Source organism: Varroa jacobsoni, unplaced genomic scaffold (genome assembly GCF_002532875.2).
Source record: "Varroa jacobsoni isolate VJ856 unplaced genomic scaffold, vjacob_1.0 scaffold_1428, whole genome shotgun sequence".
In the NCBI taxonomy this organism is placed as follows: Eukaryota; Metazoa; Arthropoda; class Arachnida; order Mesostigmata; family Varroidae; genus Varroa; species Varroa jacobsoni.
The window spans coordinates 329,507-350,584 of record NW_019214330.1 but is presented as its reverse complement, the minus strand read 5'-3'; the positions used below and the strand labels follow the sequence as shown (position 1 = coordinate 350,584).

The 21,078-nt window shown below is 41.6% G+C and overlaps 1 protein-coding gene across 2 annotated transcripts; it reads left to right on the top strand.

Annotated features, from left to right (window-relative positions):
* The first annotated feature begins 410 nt into the window (after window positions 1-410).
* On the top strand, window positions 411-19,557 carry Chd1 (chromodomain-helicase-DNA-binding protein 1). 2 transcript variants are annotated; one of them, XM_022849991.2, is made up of 11 exons: window positions 411-637; window positions 2,248-2,441; window positions 3,037-3,151; window positions 3,883-3,984; window positions 4,124-4,176; window positions 8,053-8,592; window positions 8,874-8,974; window positions 11,716-11,893; window positions 12,047-14,681; window positions 14,979-15,688; window positions 16,707-19,557. In XM_022849991.2, the coding sequence occupies exons 1-10, from the start codon at window positions 629-631 to the stop codon at window positions 15,660-15,662; spliced, it is 4,611 nt and encodes a 1,536-aa protein (XP_022705726.1). In that variant the 5' UTR covers window positions 411-628; the 3' UTR covers window positions 15,663-15,688; window positions 16,707-19,557. The 2 variants fall into 2 exon arrangements, with proteins under 2 accessions (XP_022705726.1, XP_022705725.1); XM_022849990.2 differs by having other exon boundaries at window positions 8,874-9,049.
* The last annotated feature ends 1,521 nt before the right edge of the window (window positions 19,558-21,078 follow it).

The window sequence follows — 21,078 nt, the reverse complement described above, 5'->3', positions numbered from 1 at the left end:
TCTAACCGTACGTTACACGTGTCGAAAAACCCTGATTAATCACTGCGGACGTAAAAAGATTGAGATCTAATTTCGCTGACACTATGAATTATGAACTATGGACAAATTTAGCGTCCAGAAGTGTCATTTTAACGGTAGGAACAGCGACATATGGGAAAGCTCTGTCAGACACACGTATCCGCGCCGTACCTAGCAGTAAATTTCACTGGGAAACTATGTCCCATAGGCATATCGAGCACTTCCTTGCACATGTCGGTCATATCATTAGCAAAGGGACGTGCAAACTTACTTTTCATTTCGCACTTACGCTAAACATACTGGCCGATGTATCACTCCGCCAGAATCCAAGTTTGGCGGGCGCCACTGGCCTGCCACCATTGGATCTGGTTTGTAACACGGTCGTCCGGCGGAGCGATCCGCTGACTGTGAGGTTGCTGCTATCATCTTGCCTCTTGTTTTGTGGTGCGCTTTTGCGGGCCGCAAGAGCCGGCCCCCCGAGTCCCCGCGGCTGTCCAAGTGACCCCGAGGGGCCGTTCAAGACGAAGCACGCGGCCCCGGCCGAGGCCTCCGCGACGCGACGCACGCCGCCGCTCGCCCGCTCGACGGCTGGCCAAGCTGAGCATTAGCCATGGCGTTGGTAGGTGCCCCTGAAGATGTCGTGGAATCGGTGAAATTCAGCCCCCAATTAACCCCCGGCTAATTATTCTGTAATTGTGTGTGTTCTTCAAAGTGTAAGACGGCCACGGATGACGAGGTCCATAGGTCCACGTGGCTAGCTAACAGTCAACTTGGTGTTGGCCACAGTTTTCCCGGCAATCGGCACTCTGGCGGTCCGAAACTAAACGATTTTGACAGCTTTCAATCAACTTTTCAACTTTTCCAGATTTCCAGGGGTTGAGGGGGTTTGTTTGCACACAGAAAATGGCCATGCCCATTGATGGCACTTTGACGCCTACCAAATGTTCGCTGCGTTTCAGTCGTTTTTTCCCCACTCCGTAAGTGTTCGAAAACTGTCAGAGCTCTATTACCAACTTTTTAATGATTTCCGAACTCTGGAAGACAACTATTTCACAATTTACGCACTTTAGGCTTAGTATGGTAATGGGATTTTCGCTCTGAATATGTGCCTTTAGGCCAATGGAACTGGATGGTTTTCGAAGCATCTGACCACCAAATGAAGGCGGCCGACCAGCTGATGCCGGAGATGGTCCTCCTCCTGTCACTTACGAGTCGATTTAGATGCTCCAGCAATAAGCCACTAACCAGCGTGACCCCCCCCTGATAAGGTGACCACTACAAATATCGAAGTGTGATCGTTGTGTGTTTTGCAACTTGCCTTTGCCTCTCTGTCTAGCCGCAGAGCAAACGCGAACATACTCATCCGGCTAACAACAGTGGTCGTCGTCGGCGCTGCTTCTGGACTGCACTAGCCGGCTCCGCCGCTGGCCTACCTACCTGGATTCCTACCTCCCGGTAGGACAAACGAATGATGGTACCGAAACAGCAGGTTCACACCAGAACACGTCCGGAGCATTTCGATCGGCCAGAAAGTGCATACAACCTTACAATGGTCCCTACACATTGTCGATGGTGCCCCGCTCCCCAATCGAGTGTACTGTGTGATTCGAATGGCCACGTGCGTTTGTCACGGAAACCACTACCACCACGACCCGGCTCGTCTATAGTGTAGGGCCTCCATGACCATGTGCTTCTGACGGATAGAATAGTTCGCGCGGTGGCTAGTCAGCCAGTGGGATACGCCCCGGTAACGATGATCGGCTACGACCGACAAGTCAATATTCGAGCGTGCCTTACTTTGCCTTTGTGCTCTACCTTGTCCCGTGCCGTACTCTAGCTGGGGCCTCGGCAACAACCCAACGTAGTTCTTAACAAATCCAAGTGAATCTATGACCCTGCGTAAAACACGCAATCGTTCTCCCAGATTATACATGTTCTCACTTGCATCTATGGAGACACATGTGCTACTCGACATCCTCACGCACACACACACACACTTAGATACACTGACACAGTATGGGCACAGTACGTTACGTGTCTAGTACTGCAATTAATTCCGAATGATTGTATCATCGTCGATTCGTTCAAACGGTCCGGTATTGACGATTTTTTGCTGTGTTTTTTGCGTGTTTGTTTTGTGTCGTCTCCTCTCTGTGTTACGTGTCTGTTTCATCCTGCTGCGGCTTTGTACATGTACACTGTTCATGCTGATCCTGATGAATATTGCAGCGTGACGAACATGATAGTGACATTAGTTCGAGCTCCGTGGGCGATTCATCAGATTCATCTGGATCAGAGGACAACGGATCGACGTCAGCTCACAATGAGAGCCATGATACGTCCGAGGTGACCCAGCTCGACGCCTCGACAACCACCTCTAACACTATACAGAACCATCAGGTTGAAGACAACAACGACAACAGGTAATAGCACTAACAAGAGCGAATGATAAGGCGTCTTTTTTCAGTAGTGATTGGCTCGTTGTTAAAGATACATTTGCTGTCGTGCATTGTTCCTGTATCTCGTTATTATTTAGAGTTCCTCCGTGTCTTCAACACACAGCGCAGTGCGGTGCAGCACGGATAAATAACGCCCTATCCGTTATATTATCTGTACGTCAGAAACAGTGGCGACTTGGCGACAGCTTTTTGAACACGTTGTGGTTCCACTATTTTATGTCGTATGATTAAATAGTATATAAAGATGAAGATGTGCCCGCTTCTTGCCCAGATTAATTTCTAGTAAGCAGAGTGAATACCATCATCACATTTTGGGCTAGTTTAGCTATCATGTAGTGGCGCTTATAGTTGTTATTGTTAAATACAGCCGTGTTTCTGAATTCATTTGCGTCAGTATAGTGAATATGATCAGAGCTGTCTGCAGCGTGCGTTGAGTAATAACGTAAACGGCCGCTTTAGTAGTGGAGTCTGTATTTACTTTCGATAACGTTGATGGCATTATCTAACTGCTGAATATTTGTTTTTGATTTTATGTTCGCTAACCTTCGCCGTATGTCAGTGATTCAAGCGACTCCGACAGCGATCAGAGCTCACAGGGAGCGCACTCCGTAACTTCATCGGACAGCGAGCCCGACGCTCCCGCAATCACTGCAGCTCCAAAAAAAAACCCCGGCGTAAGAAACCATCTAAATGCGTTGTTCTAGTTGGTATACCTTTAGTGTACATGTGTCTGTGTCGTCACTTCAGAATCCCTTTTATCGTATCAGGTTCTTCTTGAAACGATGCGGATAGCAAACCGTTGCGATTAGATTAGGCATGAACCCATCGGCTTGACATGCCGGAATCAGGGATAGAAATTTCCTTTCTTCCACGCTTCTTCTCACGGCCGCTCATTCTGCTCAGTAACTGTGGTTTCTGGCCACATGTATAGAGCAGTTTAAAGCACATCCTATATGTTTTGACGCAAATTAACATCTCAACAAAGGAATGTCGTTCGGCACATATACTTTTATTTTCGTGGTGAAGGAACCATAATCGGTATCGATATATAAAAGGTAGTTGCATTGGTTTCAATAAAAGCAAATAGACATGGTATTCAAATCAAGCTCCCTTGGAACTTTAAGACATAACCAAATTTATTGAGTTAATTTAGTTCATAGTCTAAACCTAGATAGTTAACTAATACGGCTCAGCAACAGCTAATGACCACCGGTCCAGTACGTTTTTCTATGTTTAGATTAGGTCCAACATACCTTGATTAAGACATGATGATCTCATAGATGTCTGTTTGATAGAATATTTACCTCAAAGCACATTGATACTAGGTAAGGAATAAAGTGTTAAGTTTTACCAGAATTGTTTAGAGTACCAGTTCATTTACTCCAAAATTCATGCTGTATTACAGCGAGCTGCACAAAGTCGGCGAAATGAGAAACCATGGGAAGAAGATCCGGACATGTATGGAGTTCGGAGATCTGGTAGAGCCAAGCCAGTCACCAAACGATTTGTACGCCTTTAACACTGCTTCTCGAAACTCTACATAATATATTATACGATTTGACACTGTTTGAAATTAAAAGGCGAAACAATAATTAATTTAAACAATGAACAGTACATCTAAACTAACACGCGCGTGTTAATTGCAGACGGTTGAAGTTAAATCAACAAGCAACAATAGCAGAAAATCTCAACCACGGAAGTAAGTTCTCGAAAAACTTAGAGCTGCTTGTAGATAACAACTTAGATCTGTTTATATCTTTATTTATACCTATACTACCAAAACTGTGTTTATGCAACCCAAATCGGCTTTTTAGACTTGTCGGATTGAGCTAATTTTTTTTTCTGAGCTGCTAGAGTTTCATTTTGGAACAAGCTGCGCGTAACACGGAATCGATTATATATATCTCAGATTGTTAACAGCGAATTTTTAAACTAGTCAGGATAAAATGATAGTTTTTTTAATGTGCGTTAGAGACAAGAAGTTATTTTTTCTACACTTGTTTCAGCGCTCGGGCATCGTCTGAGCAGCTATATAATTACCATCAGTTTTGATAAGTGATTTTTCTATTTATAGCTTTTCGAAGTAAATCGGTAGTGAGACATGCTTGACCACTAGTTGCCCTCTTTAAGCTATGGAAAGCCGTGTAATAACATTGACCTATACTTGAAGCGAATTGAATTTATTATTGGATATTCAATCCTTGTCCGATTTAGAAAAAACTTAGGCATGGCGATGAAGTCAGACGTTGCCATCAAGTACCGAGACTCCGTGTACTCGATTGCGATGCCAACCGTCGATGTCTTTTGAAGAGCTCGATATAGCGGGTTGGCTTTATTGTGATTATTATTTCACTGTAAATGCCTCCATTTCCGGTTCTTGAAACGTTTCACGATTGCCGCACTGCGCTTTATTGCCTAACGTTTTCATTAAACTTCAATGGATTTTCGCAGCGCTGTAGTCTTCGAGGATCAAAAACTGGACACAAACATTGATTTTCGAGGCCAGAAGATGTTTTTCGTCCTTAATTCATTTTCTCCAGATTAAACTCAACCGTGCTTCGCTTTCGGGGTGTCGAGAGTATTGAAGTACCTATCAGTTGAATTTCATCTGTTAGCGGCGCATGGTTCAAAAATTAGTTTTAAAATCCGCTGGATTTACTTGTAAAAGTCGAATACTTTCCCGAAGACTATAAGGTGTCTTCCTTCATGATGCGTAATCTAATTGGTGAAGTGAATGGGAAAATCTAAGTAAACTGATTCGTTCGCTTCTATTGGATAAATATTTTTTATCGGGTGATACCATAATTTTAAGTGGAACAATAGGATAAATGCAACAGGGTATTGGAATTGTAGTACCGTTTCTATTGAAAGAAAGGAATAACTGTAAAAGGGCTTGCGCCCGGGTTAAAGGTTCAAGCTGACGCTTCGTGCGTGGCTGAAAGCTAATTTTGCATACGCGAGTTAAGCAAAATGCATATGGTCTTATATTAACAATTTTGAGATCAAGCTTAGTTATTGCTTCAAATAGGAGGATACATGCAATGTGTTAGCGGATTAATTGCAGTGAAGTAGCCACCATGCAAGCATATTTTAATAGGAAAACGGAATAATTCCAGCGAGGTAACTAACCAGTATCAGAACAGAATAACAGAATAACTAACCAGAAAGTTATTGACTTCGAGTAAGAAGTAGAGCTATTTTTGCTACACTACAGAGAGTTGCAGCGGAATAACATAATTATTTATAAAAGAGTTTCAGAAAGACTGCAAACGTTTGTTAAAAGATAGGTCTGGAATAAAGCAAGAGCTTATGTTAAGGGTTGGGTACGACACAAATCAAATACTAGAACAGGCTGATAGGATAACTACAGCGTGGCAGTAATACTGTTCAACTATTATAGTGGGAGAACGGAATAAGTAAAGTAGGATGACTCCTTCGGCATTGATGTCAATGATAGATTGACTAAACTACAAAAATAGAGTTACTGCAACACCATATCTTCAATGAAATAATGCACTTGCTGCTGCTGAACCTCAGACAAATTGGAACGAAATAACTTCAAAGCTTTAAGTCTGCGATTAATTATAGTTCTGGTAGTATAGAACAAATTCGATAGTTCTTTTTCGGGTGATATCTGTCCCATTAAAATATTTTCTAACTTGATGTTTCGGATATTTTATACGTGTTTATGAAAAAGTTGTAGGGATTGATAAATGGGGAAAGCTTTTTCATTATTGATAGATTATCTTGATAAGCTGAGTGAAGATGCACTATTACGTATTATGATGTACTACTATGAGATATTGAAAAAGAGCTCAAAATGGCGAACAATTAGATCTTATTTGGAAAAAAAACTGATCTGAAGAAATTTTAAATTATTTTTTGAGCGAATTTTTTTTACATGTCAGTTGAAGCAGCTGATAAAGTGAACAGTTTCGCTGCATGATTTTTCTCCAAATATTTTCGTTTTAAGAGAAATACTAAGATATCAAGACTATTTTTTGTGTAAAGCATTACCTCATTGACAGCATTGATTTGTGGGCGTCAGTCAAAGAATCGGTGAATTAAGTGAAGGTGCAACACATCTCTTTATACCTAAAATAAATATTTCAGCATGAAAAGGGCCAAAAACTGAATGTGGCAATTGTTGTGAATATCGGAATTAACATTTTTTGCATAAATGTTTATGTTAAATGGGTATTTCGTAGTACCAATCAAAAGCTCGCGAGGAACTAAATCAAAATATAATTTATGTTTTTATACCTAATTCTCAGTTTTGGGGTTGAAAATGATATTTGAAAAGTAAAGCTTTAGTATGCAGTGTGGAAAATATTTTTTTTGCTATTAGTCGATAGATCTCGACGCGCTGATAGAAAAATGCCTGATTATACATGTTTTTATACATGAGTGGGTATTTTTGAATGAAAGTGGTGAAAATTGTATTGGTCCAGTCCGTTTACTTACATAAGAATAGGCTAAGGGTGCCTTTTTGAGATGGCGGTAAGCTGCTTTTTGAACGAATTTTTAATGAAAAAAAACATCATGAAACATTAATCATATATTTTTTTTTAGTTTGTTATGTGGAGCTACTTACCATGAACAGGATATAAAGAATAAAAAAATTAAAGCCTTTGTGACGTCCCGGAACAGAGTTAGTGGATCAGTCAAGACGTATCAGTTCAAATATATATGTATAAACGTGCAACCATTTATTTTTACATAATATCTAAGCCCTAAACTTACTGAACAGAGTCAGTCTCCATTTAATGTCAGAAAAATGTCAGAGTAAATATCAGAAAAAAGATTTAAAAAATCTCTAAGCTTCGGTGAAGACCAAAAATATCAAAAAAAAAACAAAACTTTATTAAATTACTTGGGTCTATCAATCTCAACATCTGCTAAAAGTCGGTTGTCCATATTTCTGTGCGTTCTGAAGATAAGAGTCAATAAGCTATAGCTAAAAAAAATAGTTACACTGTGGGAATATATCTAAAGTGAACGAGGCTATATATGTCTCGTTCGAGCTAAGTTTTTTAACGAACATACTAGAACAGGTTAATGACATAATTACATAGGGGCTACGGGTTAGGTGGGGTTAAGTGATTGTAAAGGGTAAGTGTTGATATTTTTTATAGTATAGCTTAGAGTGGGTGTAACATCAGCGAATCAGATTAGTTAAACAATGCCTGCGGGCCTGTCTAGTAGTTATATAATGATCATCTCCGTATTAGCGACCATCCTTCTTGATTCGTATTCAACGACTCTTTAATTGTTAATTTAATTAAATCATAATTCGTTTGTCTGTTTTGTGTGGCCAGCCAAAGAAGAATGTGGTAAGAATTTCCAATACGACAATTTGAACTTAAATTTTAATGGAGCTCGAATATACTTGCGCGTTCAGTTATAGTTGTAATGGAGCCGTCACTCCAATCAATCGATCACAACTTTCAGTCTTCTCGGTTCTTATTGATTGATTTCATTAAATTAAAATCGCACCATCGACCATAATCATAGTGATGACGATGGTTGGTTCAGAGAAGTTTATACATAATGCTACGTGTTTACTGACTTGTAGGGAGCGCGGTTGGAGTGAAGATAGCGATAGTGCCGGCTCAGAACGGCCAGCTCCAAAACGACGTCGAAAGCCACCGGCCGTTGCCTCTCCATCGTTTGATGATGACGACTATTCTGAAGATGAGGTTGTTCAGAGGGCGTCAGCACGTCGCGGCACCCGGCAGCGAGTGTCCTACAAGGAGGAGCGAGAAGACGAGACGGATGAAGATGATCTCATGTCCGTCGATGGTGAGGATACGAATAATGGCGTTGTCGAGGAAGACAATGCTGAGGCGGTCGAGAAAGTGTTGGATAAACGGATGGGCGTAAAAGGCGCTACCGGGTCTTCAACGACGATTTACGCCGTTGAGAAGAACGGCGATCCTAACCGAATTGCAAATGAGCCAGGAGTTGAGCTCGAGCAGCAATTTCTTATCAAGTGGAAGAACTGGTCGCACCTACATAATACTTGGGAAACTATGGAAACGCTACAAAACCAAGGTGTGAAGGGTCTGAAACGGGTCGATAACTTTCTCAAAAAGGAGGAAGAACTTCAGGCTTGGTAAGTACATAAACTTCTTAGACAATGTACGTTTAGTCATCTTTGCTGCTTCATTTATCCGAATAATTCAGAACAAGGTAGCTTCAAGAAAGGTCCACAAAGGCATACATTCCGCCTTATTATATGTTATTTATTTAGCAATGATAACTATACAGAAACAGTGCTGTATTCACTTCTATGATAGGTCTATGATCAATTTCTATTAACTCGTGCCTTTTTGTTTATTATTCACTCGTAATCTTATCACCGGCGTTGCTGTGACTCCTTCGCATGTGTTGTAGGAAAGACAGTGCAACCCCTGAGGAGATCGAGTACTTCGACTGCCAACAGGAGATGTCCGAGGAACTATACATCCGCCACCAGGTGGTGGAGCGGATCATATGTGAGTTGCCTGCCGGGGCCGAGCATCCCGACCCCGTGACAGAGTACCACAACTCACTACATCGCCTAAGTCAAGGTATCACCCACGACGAGCCAACTGCTATGTGCCTGGCCTTGACCGTCCGCTAGACAGACAAATGGTCACATCACTTCAATATTTCATCAGCCTATCTATCTCTTTTTTCAATTCATTCTACATCATCATTTGCCCTTGTGCATCCAGAGATATCTTGTTGGACGCTAGTGTCAGTTATATGTACTGCTTTTAATTATCGCATTCTTTGCACGGTACGAATTTGTCACGTATTCATTTATCCATGATTTGGAACGAAAGGTGTACGCACTCCTCTAGGAAACAACCGCGAGGAAACTTTTACACTGTTTGCTTGACCTGGTGGTTTCGACAGCGATATCATCATGATATCATTTAGATAGAATTTTCAGCCGATAACCTGTAACCTTTGCTCGTTGTGATACACCTCACAAACATCGACGCATGCTTGGCAACAGGGTAACTGCCAGATCGTTGTTTCTATCATCAGCAATGTTTGATCGCGCAGATCGAAAGTTGTACATGGCCTTCCATCGTCTGTTAGATGACGTTCAGGATGAACTTCAAACATTTTGAATTCTTGCGCTTGACCTAGTTGATAATAATGTTGTGCAAACCTTGATTGTAATTGATATGTCTGCGATTCATTATAGCAATCAAGACTAAATCCCGAATATGCAGAAACCCTTAGATTTGAAAAAAAAAGCCGGCTGCATTCAACCGTGTGTTGCCTGAACCATATGGTGTACCGTACTGCCTTAAGCGGCATCATCCTTTTATAGTTAGGTATTATTAATGCTAAATCCTGACGACGCTCATCGACAGACTTATAACCACGATCTCGGCTGCAGTTGAATTTCTCATTACCCGTGGTGTGTTCTTTACACGGGTAAGCATGAGTTGCTGGTTTGTGTCCAGTCTCACATTGTAGATCATTGTTTCCTGTCCGCCTACAGCAAGTTTGACTTTCCATTGTTGAAACCTAATGGCTTTTAATATTGCAATTAATCGTGTCCGTCAAAAGGTTCTGTATTACTATTCTGGAACTAATTTTTTTCGGTTGACATAAAACTCGCATTTGTCGTTGTTGCTGATATGATTGCTGACCGTCAAGGTTGACTTTTTGTGGCTGATGTCAAGGTCAAGCAAGTGTACCTAGTGATCTCTAGAGATCGGTATTTGTGACTAAGTTGAAACCCATGCTGATCAACAAGATCAGCAAGGACCTCAGTTACATTAAAAAAATCTCGCCAGGTAACACATTAGCTCGCACATTGTTAGTGGCTCGATTTCCGAGCAGGTTATGCGTGCATTTGTCCGCTGTTTTTACAAGCATTTTGCCTTTTGGAATATATGCTCGCTTGTTTAAAACTTCAAATCTTTACGTTAACAAAATTATTTTTTTGTGCCGATCTCAGCGTTTACTCGCATATAATTCTTCGACGATGTTCGTAGACATCTGCATTGTCGTCTACTGGCAACGTCATTCTGTTTTATTCTCATTCATTAGCTAGACACGTCTGCCAATGACCCTTGTGGAATTATAATTCCACTATATACTTCCGCTGAAACTCGTACTTTGTATGTGTTTCTCACTTCCTCACGTCGTCGCGTAACCTTCTAGAATCATCATTTTGCTACTTAATTTACCTATCATTCATCATCCGCTCATAGTACCACCATTTTTTTGCCTCAAGTTTGCAAGTCATAATCATCAGTCTATATATTGAGTGAGGGATCCATCAGCTATCGATCGGCGGTTAATTAATTGCCAGTGCGGAAGACCATGAAATCTAATCTGTCCGTATTCATCTAGTACGGGCCCATTATGTCATGCAACGTTCGTCAAACTCTTCGATCGTTCTTGATAGCGGGCAGGGCCTGGGAAGAGCATGAAATCGGGTCGTCGTGGTTGATATGTGAGAGGCTATACAACACACACACGCCCACATAGGAGACATACCTATACAGAGGAGATGAAAAATTATCAAAAATAATTTTAAAAAATACACTTCGTTTTTCTACTTTTGAAATGAACACATGAAAGTGCACATATAAATACAAAATTATTAAATACGTGTGCTTGAAACAATAATTATGACAATGTGTATGGCTGTTTATAGACATATTCCACTTGTATTTTTAATGGTAACTGTAGAGCGACTCTAACGAATAGAATTACATCCATAATACAATAGTTTGCAAATTATCATGATTACCGCTAGAAGCCTGATAGGTGGCTTATACTTCCATTTCACGCGTGCATTGTACGGTTTCAAACAAAGCATATATATATATATATATAACTGATAACGTAATCTGAAGGGTGAAAATGGGGTGCATCGCTAACGGATGCGCCATTGAGTGTCGTATGCTGATCTTAAGCCTCCTAAATAGTAGATTTACAATATACTACTAATGACGGTTTTGTAGGTTTGTTTTTGGAACATATTTCCATGTGTATACCATCTGGTGCTAATAAGTCCCGCCAAGCTCTCGTGATTTTAGGTTCTAAATGCTTTGGCTAAACAGTATTAGTTTTTATATCAACAGCTGATTAGTTTGATAATTACTAGCCAGGCAGCAACGCGACAAACCTTTTGGCTGACAGATAGCCAACTTAAAGAACGATTCGGCGCCTGATTATTATTTGTTGTCTTTTTTGCGTACTATTACTAAAATTTCTGTAGGCCGCAAAGATCGTGAAGGGGCACCTGGTGAGGTAGATTACTACTGCAAATGGGAAGGACTACCTTATTCCGAGTGCACGTGGGAGGATGCATCGCTGATTAGCAGCAAGTTCAGTCACATCATTGACGCGTTTCATGCTCGCCAAGCGAGTTCCACGATACCGAAAACGCAGCATAGGTTGGTATCCATACCATAAGTACTAACTTGTAACCCTCGTTATTAATTTGTAAACAGTTCTACCAGTTCTATTAGTGGATTTCGTAAATGATTATTGCAACAGTGCTCTAGTAATTATACAATATGTTATATTTTTTATGTACATCTTGTCAGGTTACTTAGTTGTCGACCGAAATTCCATAACATCAAGCGGCAACCCGATTATGTTGGCGGTCCAGAGCGTCTTCATCTGCGGGACTATCAGCTCGAAGGTCTCAATTGGCTAGTAAACAGTTGGTGCAAAAATAATAGCTGTATCCTAGCTGACGAGATGGGACTAGGCAAGACAATTCAAACCATCTCATTCCTCAACTACTTATTCAATGAATACCAGTTGTACGGTCCGTTCCTAATGATCGTACCGCTATCGACGCTCGTCGCTTGGCAGCGGGAATTTGTCAATTGGGCCCCGGAAATGAATGTCGTAACGTATTTAGGCGACGTCAGCAGTCGAGAGCTGATTCGGGAGTTCGAATGGTTTGTGACGGGTACAAAACGAATCAAATTCAATGTGCTGCTTAGCACACCTGAGATCATGCTAAAAGACGGTAGCTACATTAGCGATGTGGAATGGGCAGTGTTGGCCGTAGATGAAGCGCATCGGTTAAAAAACGACGAAGCACAACTTTATCGAACTTTGCGGGATTTGCGGACAAAACACCGCTTGCTAATTACTGGTACGCCGTTGCAGAACTCTCTAAAAGAACTCTGGGCGTTACTTCATTTCATTGAACCGGAAAAGTTTCCGCATTGGGACTCATTCGAGAAAGAGCATAAAGACACTCAGGATAAGGGATATAATAAACTGCATAAACAACTTGAGCCTTATTTGCTGCGTCGAGTGAAGAAGGACGTCGAAAAGTCACTACCGGCCAAGGTCGAGCGAATCCTACGGGTAGAAATGACATCACTACAGAAACAGTATTACAAATGGATCTTGACGAAGAACTATAAGATGCTCACCAAAGGCTTAAAGGGCAGTCAAGCAAGTTTCGTCAATATTATGGTTGAATTGAAAAAATGCTGTAACCACGGCTTGTTGATTCGTGCGCCAGAGAATAACAACGGTCAAGATCCACTTACGCAACTGATTCGTGGTTCAGGTAAATTGCTACTCCTCGATAAATTGCTATGCCGGTTAAAAGAGACGGGCCATCGAGTACTCATATTTTCACAGATGGTTCGTATGCTGGATATTATTGGGGAATACCTGAAAATGCGTCGCTTCCAGTTTCAACGGCTTGATGGTTCGATTAAAGGAGAAACCCGGAAACAGGCGCTCGACCACTTCAACGCGGAAGGATCGCAGGATTTCTGTTTCCTCCTCTCCACTCGTGCCGGGGGTCTGGGCATTAATTTAGCGACGGCAGATACAGTTGTAATCTTTGACTCGGATTGGAATCCGCAGAACGACCTCCAAGCTCAGGCACGCGCACATCGTATCGGTCAAAAGAATCAGGTGAATATCTACCGGTTAGTTACGAAAGGCTCTGTTGAAGAGGATATCATCGAACGAGCCAAGAGGAAAATGGTGCTTGACCATCTCGTCATACAGAGAATGGATACCTCGGGCCGCACCGTTTTACATAAAGGAGGGCCTTCTACCAACAGCAGTAGTACGCCATTTAACAAGGAGGAACTGGCTGCAATTCTCAAGTTTGGTGCCGAAGACCTGTTCAAAGAGGAGGACAACAGCCAGGACGGTGGCGGGGGTGGGGAAGGCCAAGAAGGTGAAATGGACATTGACGAGATCCTTCAGCGTGCAGAAACGCGAGAAGATGTTCCAACAACGATGGGTGACGAACTTCTTGGTTCCTTTAAGGTGCAGTCATTCAACTTTAACGAGGAGGAGGTTTCTCAGACGCTACCTGACTATTCCGGTAAAACTTGGGAGGATATTATACCCGAAGCAGAGCGAAAAAAGATTGAAGAGGAAGAACGGCAGAGAGAACAAATGGAGTTGTATCTTCCGCCCCGACAACGAAGAACAAACTTTGCCGAACTGGAAGACGGTGGTGCAGAAGCTAACGAAAATCAGACAGTGAAACCGAGTAAACGAGGCCGGCCGGCGAGATCAAAGGAAACTCTGGGAAGCTTTTCAGATAATGAAATCCGTCGCTTCGTGAAGAGTTACAAGAAGTACCCGGCAGCGATGAAGAGGCTGGACGTAGTAGCTGCCGACGCCGATCTCCAAGATAAGGCTATGGTTGAATTGCGAAAGCTGGCAACAGTCTTAGAGAAAGGTTGCAGAGACTCGATGGTAATCGTAACACAAGCTAAACTAGAAGAGAAAGTACGAAAAAAAGAAAAGAAAGAACGAGGCGACGATGGTAAAGAAGAGGATACTGAAGAAGATACTAAGACCAAACATAAAAGGACCACATTCAAGTTAGGAGGTATACAGGTGAACGCCAAATCGGTACTAACGGCTATCGAGGAGTTAGCCATTCTCGATATTGTTATGCCGAGTACTCCCGCCGAACAAAGTTCGTGGCGTGCTGACTGTCCCTTTAAAGATCCGGGTTTTGGACGTGACTGGACGCCGCAGGATGACTCAAATCTTCTTCGTGGTATTTTCGAGTACGGGATGGGCTCATGGGATGCTATCAAGGCTGATCCTTCACTTCAACTTAAGGACAAGATTCTTCTGCCGGACCCCGAGGCGAAGCCGCAAGCTAAGCATTTGCAAAGCCGCGCCGAATCCCTGTTGAAATTACTCAAACGGATCAACAACAAGAAACAGAAGAAGGTTAGTTTATTTTTAAGCATTCTTTCAGAAAAATCCTTAACCGTCCATTTTTCCCAAGATTTAACTCTTGTGTACTCTAATACTTAATACATTAAATATTTATTCACTGCAGAACACAGCCATGTTAATACCGTCCTTCAAACAAAATACCACACGAATTGTGTGGTATTTTGTATTAATCTTAGCTGATTATATTCCGGACAATTCAAATAAGATCAGTTAGATTGGAAATGGAACCTCGAAGTCAATTGTTAAACAGATGTTTGTGTGGTGTTATCGTCATCTTTATTTTTTCAGTTGTTAGCGGCGCAGAAGCGGCGAGAACGAGCCGAAAAACGTCGTGAGGACAGCAGGCGCGAGAACGAAAGTCGGAAAGATAAAGAGAAATCGTCAAGCGGCGGTGGCAGTAAAGATCGAGAGAGGGAACGTGAAAAGGGATCGGATCGAGGGGGTGGTGGTGGGAGCAGCAGCAAAAGGGAGTCGTCACATTCGCATTCTAGCAGTTCGACTCATCATACGCACACAAGCTCCGGATCACGAGGCGGTGGGGGCGGAGGAGGGGATGCTATCGGTGCTATCGCGCTTGGTCCCGCCGGCAGTGGTAGTATTGACCCGATAGACGAGCTCCCGAGGGAGGTATTCAACGAGTGTAAGGAAAAGATGCGTCCCGTCAAGCGAGCTCTCAAACAACTCGATCCGCAAGACAGGTCACTCACACGAGACGAACAGATCCGCCAGATACGACGCTGCCTCGTCAAAATTGGGGATCGCATCAATGAGTGTCTCGAAGAATACCCCCATGATAAAGCTAGACAATGGCGCTCCTATCTGTGGGCCTTCGTCAGCAAATTTACCGACCTTGAGTCAAAGCAGCTATACAAGCTGTACAAGCACTCGCTAAAAAAAGGCAGCACGGAGGATTCGAATGGGGCGACTGGAACGCCTGGCGCGATGACAGGAGCGGCCGTTCCTGCTCCTTGAGTAGTTTCGAGGTGTTTGCTTCAGAGGTACGTATCTGATTAAACATTTGTTGCAAGCTACCAGTGTTATCATTTCATTGTATCAGCTGTATAGAGTTAAATATTAAAGTGGCTGGGGTCAGATTTTAAGATGGCCTGAATGAGGTAGGCAATTTAAAAGCATGCTTATTTTCGCGGCAGAATAGTAAAGTTTGAAGTGTCCCTCCAGCAATTATCGCTATCAACTTACGGAGGAAGACTCTAATTGGGTTTGTCAATACACATTGGTTTTCAATTTATTTGTTCAACACAGTCGTTTTTGACTGGTCGCCGGCGGTTTCACAATTGCATCGGCCTGAAACTGACTGATATTAAAAACGTCTCTTTTCGTTAGACATGGGTGGGCTCCGTTATTGCGAAATTTTATGCGTACCCTGAAAATGGCGAAGAGGATTGAATAAAACCGAAAGATGTTAAGTAGGGTTTATATTTAAAAAGCTTGAAGACTACTCAAAATAAAACATGAAGTTGTTCTGATAATCTTGGATTTTGAGATATTAGCTCCTGATTTTGAGAAGAAAGTACCTATTTATAATTGAGTCGGCCAGATAAACTCCAATGATTAATATCTTAGAAAAATGTTTTGTCTCAAAACGGCAAAAGGATTATTTTGGTCTTATGGGCTCTTATATTTTTGAAACTCTTCGCCTACTACCACGAAACTTAATACGCGTACCAATATTGCTTGAATCATATTTACTACTAAGCTATTATTTGCCAATTGAAGAATTATTTTGCTAAATAGTTCAAGTCCCGAATTGAAATTGTAATCAAGATAAACGGAAATTACATTGAATAAACATGACCGTCAGGACTGACGCAATGTCAACGCAATTTTCGTTAGCATATCTGTTTGTTGCTTAAATACAGTCTTAGAAACAGCTTACCTATAAGTTGTTTCCAAGACTGTAAGTTTAAGCAAACTACTATATATACAGCTGATGTATATAGCTATAGCTGATATATATCGGCTGTGGCCAATTAAATCATTTTCGTATAATTTCAGAGCTATACAGAACTGGAGCGATTGATTCCCGGAAGGTGATAAACAACGTACTACGCAAAAGTTACTACAACAACTATTTCGGATCCGACTTGACGACGGGTGAATGCATTCTGACGACAATGACAATAATAATAAGACTTGCTCTGGATTTATTGGTAGAAATTAAAAGCACATGGTGAATGTAGAATGAATGTAGGAAACTGCATCGACTTAGCGAGCTAGCTTTAGCAGATGAACTGAACGGTAGGTGGATTGATGGCGTAGCGGACGACTATCTCGATCTGCCGTGATGATAGGTGACGGTGTCGAATGCTTTCGACGTCACCATGAGTGGAGTCATGGTGCCGCGAGAGAGGTTAGCAACTGTGCAGAGATCGTGGAGTGAGACGGTCGCGATTTGAGAGGGCTTGAGAAGGAAGCTTTGAAGTAGCATGTCTTCGTGGAAATCTTCCTAACGCAGACGTCTCTATAGTGATCCTGGCTGATGATCATCCTGATGATAATGGTCATGGTGATGATACAACGGCTCTATTGGTGACACGACGGTAAAATGGATATTAACAACTATTATTATTATATTATGATTGCTAATAACTTATAATTATAACTGTAATCGAATAGATCGAGCCTGGACAGATCGTAGTCTTATATGTACGCTAAAGGAGGTGCAGATACATTTTCCCACTGAGCAGAGAAAGCATCTGCTGCTCGTTCCGCTGTAGTTTTCGCGAGTAAAAGTAATGCCCTCACAGCTGTATATTTTGCTTGTAGGAGGTATGATAGCTTAACATGAAATGAAGTTGAGCATAGGCACGATTGCAAACGTTGATTAATATAAAGGGAAAAGAAAGAAGAGGCAATTACGGTGGTGACCTTAGCGATGCTGATTATGATACTAACCATAACGGCGTCGACGGAGCAAAACGGACGGAGTTCGTTAAGCAAAAATACACACACACATACACATAATTGATTTAATTATATAGAGACCCATAACACAAAAATAAAACGAGAGCGTCGATATTCGAGCGGCAGGGGCGGAATCTGTTCAGGCGACGTTGAAGTGGCCAGTATACATCTCTTCATACATGATTCGCATACTATGACAATAGATATAAAGAAATCTAGAACGCACTGATACATTCACACATGAACACAACAACAACAACAATAACAACAAAATAGGAACAACAATTTGCTAGCCGCACGCGCATGTACGTAGAGAGAAAGGAGGAACGGCGAGAGACAGAGAGAGAGAGAGAGAGAGAGAAATCGAGCGAGCGAGAGAGAGCGAGCGAGAGAAAGAAAAACAAAAAATGTTATAGAAATATATACAGTGAAAAACAGATAAGAGCATAAGGTTCCGGCCAACGCTATATATTACATTAAAAAGCATAGGAAAGAAAATATGAGACGAAAGAAATGCACTAAGTTAAGGGAAGCGTGAGAAATTGAATTGAATGAAATATATATAAAAATATATATATATATATATAAAAAACGGACTCCAGTAGAAGGGATAGAGTATACGAAGAAGGCGAAAGTATCCCGAATTTTTTGAAGAGGGAAATGGTCGCGACAAAGAAAGCACACAGTGTCTAATAGTAAAGTAGTATTATAAAACAAATCGTGTAAAAGATGATGAAAAATATAGATGAACGAGTACCGAGTGTCATATATAAAAATACAAAAAGAAAAGCGAGCACGAAGAAAAGGTTAAAGAAATGAAGCAACCCATTATAGGGCGGGGTTAAGATCTCTTTCCTGTCCTTGTTTACGCTTTTTATTTCGGCTGGCTGGCAAGTTACTGTAATTATTGTACAGCGTTTTTGAGGGAGGGGGGTAAGGACGCGAAGAGTGCGATCTGCGGTGGCGAAGGCAGTGCTCCCATAGACACGAGGAGTCCTATATGTAATCTTCTACTAAACTCAAGCTTATTTGTTTTTTTCAAACTCTGAAAAGCCTAGCATTCCTTATTGTACTCTCCTTGCGGTTTTTCCCTTCTGTCTTTGCCCCATGTTGTCCTCTTATGACCCCGTAAATAACAGTTTTGATGATTATCTACATGGGAGCACGGCTTTCGTCGATTTAATTTTTGTATCGATAACAATGACTATGTTGATGATGATAGTACCACGACTATAATGACGAATATTGATAATGATTATGATGAGCATGCCGCTAATTAGTACGATAATAGTGATTACATAGAAGAGACAGGAGAAGTAGGCCGAAAATTAAAATGTTGGTCTTGTCTGTATTTGTGGAGGCGAGTCCATCTTGGATAAGAAAGGCGAAACACAATGACCACGACACTACGACGGTGATGAAAAACACAAACAAAATTATGGATCATGCCAATGATCAGGATGAAGGAGAAGACTTTGATGATAACGATCATAATTAATAATAATGATGATTATGATAGTTTGCAGCTGCGACACTTGGCACAGAGTAAAGGCTAGGGTCGACTGGCTGGCTGCTTGGGTAGGTAACAAAACGAAATTGCGATAGAACGAACGACCGAATGAAATAGGGTGTGAAGTAATAAATGAAAAACGTAGGTAGCTATATACAGGGGATGGGCGAGGGCGAAGAAGTGGCATGATTGTAAAGGATTGCCTACGGGAGGTCGGGGTCGAGGCTGGAGGCGAACTCGATAGAGGCGCGTGTGAGAGGAAACATTGTGGAGACTTACGGGCGGGTAGTAGAATGGGTAACGACGAAAAACATGTTCCATATGCGTCGCTGTATTTGATCGGCCAGAAGCCCGTACCGGGAGAGCCATGTACATATGAACATTATGCGTGTGTACTATTCCCTAAAATAAACTACAATTATTTACAGACAACCAAGTGTCGTTATTACGCAGAGGCCTTATTTCGCTCTATTTCGTTTTACCTATAGATGAGAGGATATTTTTTTTCATACACAGAGGAAACGGAATCACAGAACTTTAACATGGATCTAATTCTGGATTCCTTAGATTGTAAATTATCAATAAAAGCTACTACAAGCGAACCTGCCAAATTTTGAAATGAAATAGACATTTGAACCAGGTGCCAGTAACAGGTAAAATTTAGAGACGTAAGAGAATAATAGAAGGACAGACCCTAAATAATCACGGGCCTGACACATTACAATTGGTATTAACGGGAGAGCAGGGAATACGGTCCCCCTCGCGACCCAGCGTCTCTGGTCAAGAGGAAATAAGAGCCAGAATGGAGGATGGACTGGAACGGTTCAAAGGGAAGGATGACGAAATGACCGTCCCTGCAAGTCGTGGTTTCGAAGTAATATCAAATATATCCCGAACCATGACCCAAGCTGATAAAGAGGTCCAGGAAATTAGTAATGTATGGCATATTCCAGGTGCAATCTACAAAAAAACCGCCTGGGGCATACAGTCCCCGTAGACAAGGCATGGTTCAATTTCTAACACCTGCCAAAGAAGGACAAGGAGGTGGAATGACGTCGCTCTAAAGAAAGACTGAGTTTAATGACAGTGTCGAGCAGGTTCGGACGTAATGTGATAGTACAATGTACATATACCACTATTGATGTATTTCGAGAAGCCATAGATTAGGAAATTACAAATAAGAACGGGAATGGTAGATAGGTGGTAATCCAGAAGCTGCTAGAATGCCCGGACGAGTGCCTAAAAAAAATTAAAAAACAATAGTACCTTTAACGCACATTAACTATTCATCATTTCAGCCCAACTAGTTCCAAAGTTATTCCATTTCCAAGTTTACCGGATGCGTTTCCAACAGCCTAATATTAAATCGGATAATAAGTTTTCGCCAATTTCTTTTTGTGAACAGAAATTTTCAGGTTTGGTGTTGAAGAACACGTCCAGCCAGGTTTAGCAACTCCCTTCAATATCAAATGTGCGGTTCCTAACTTGAAACAAAACGAAAAAAATGGCAATATATTTAATGGAACTAACCATAAAACACGATATTTCAGAAAGAGTACACAACTAGTGTTAAAATGTTTTATGTTCAAAGTGCCATAGTGTTTAATTCAGATCCAAATGGTGCATTAAGACACAATACGTGTACACAACAGGACTCTTAACTTCATAATACAAAAACAAATACTTATGTGTTTTTAAAATATATAATATCAATCCTAAAAACACGTTGTCCCATAAACAACGTACTTTATTTTCTTGTCACCTTCTGGCACGCGCTTCTGTACATCGTTCGTCAGGTTTTTTGCCCATAATAGTCGACGTCTGAAATCACTTTTCTGCACACCACGACTCATTAGCATGCGTTCTTACAATAATATACAAGCTGTAATGTTCTAGAATATTAAGTGTAGAATTAACAGAATTTTGACTGAACACGAAGATAATGCTAGCGGG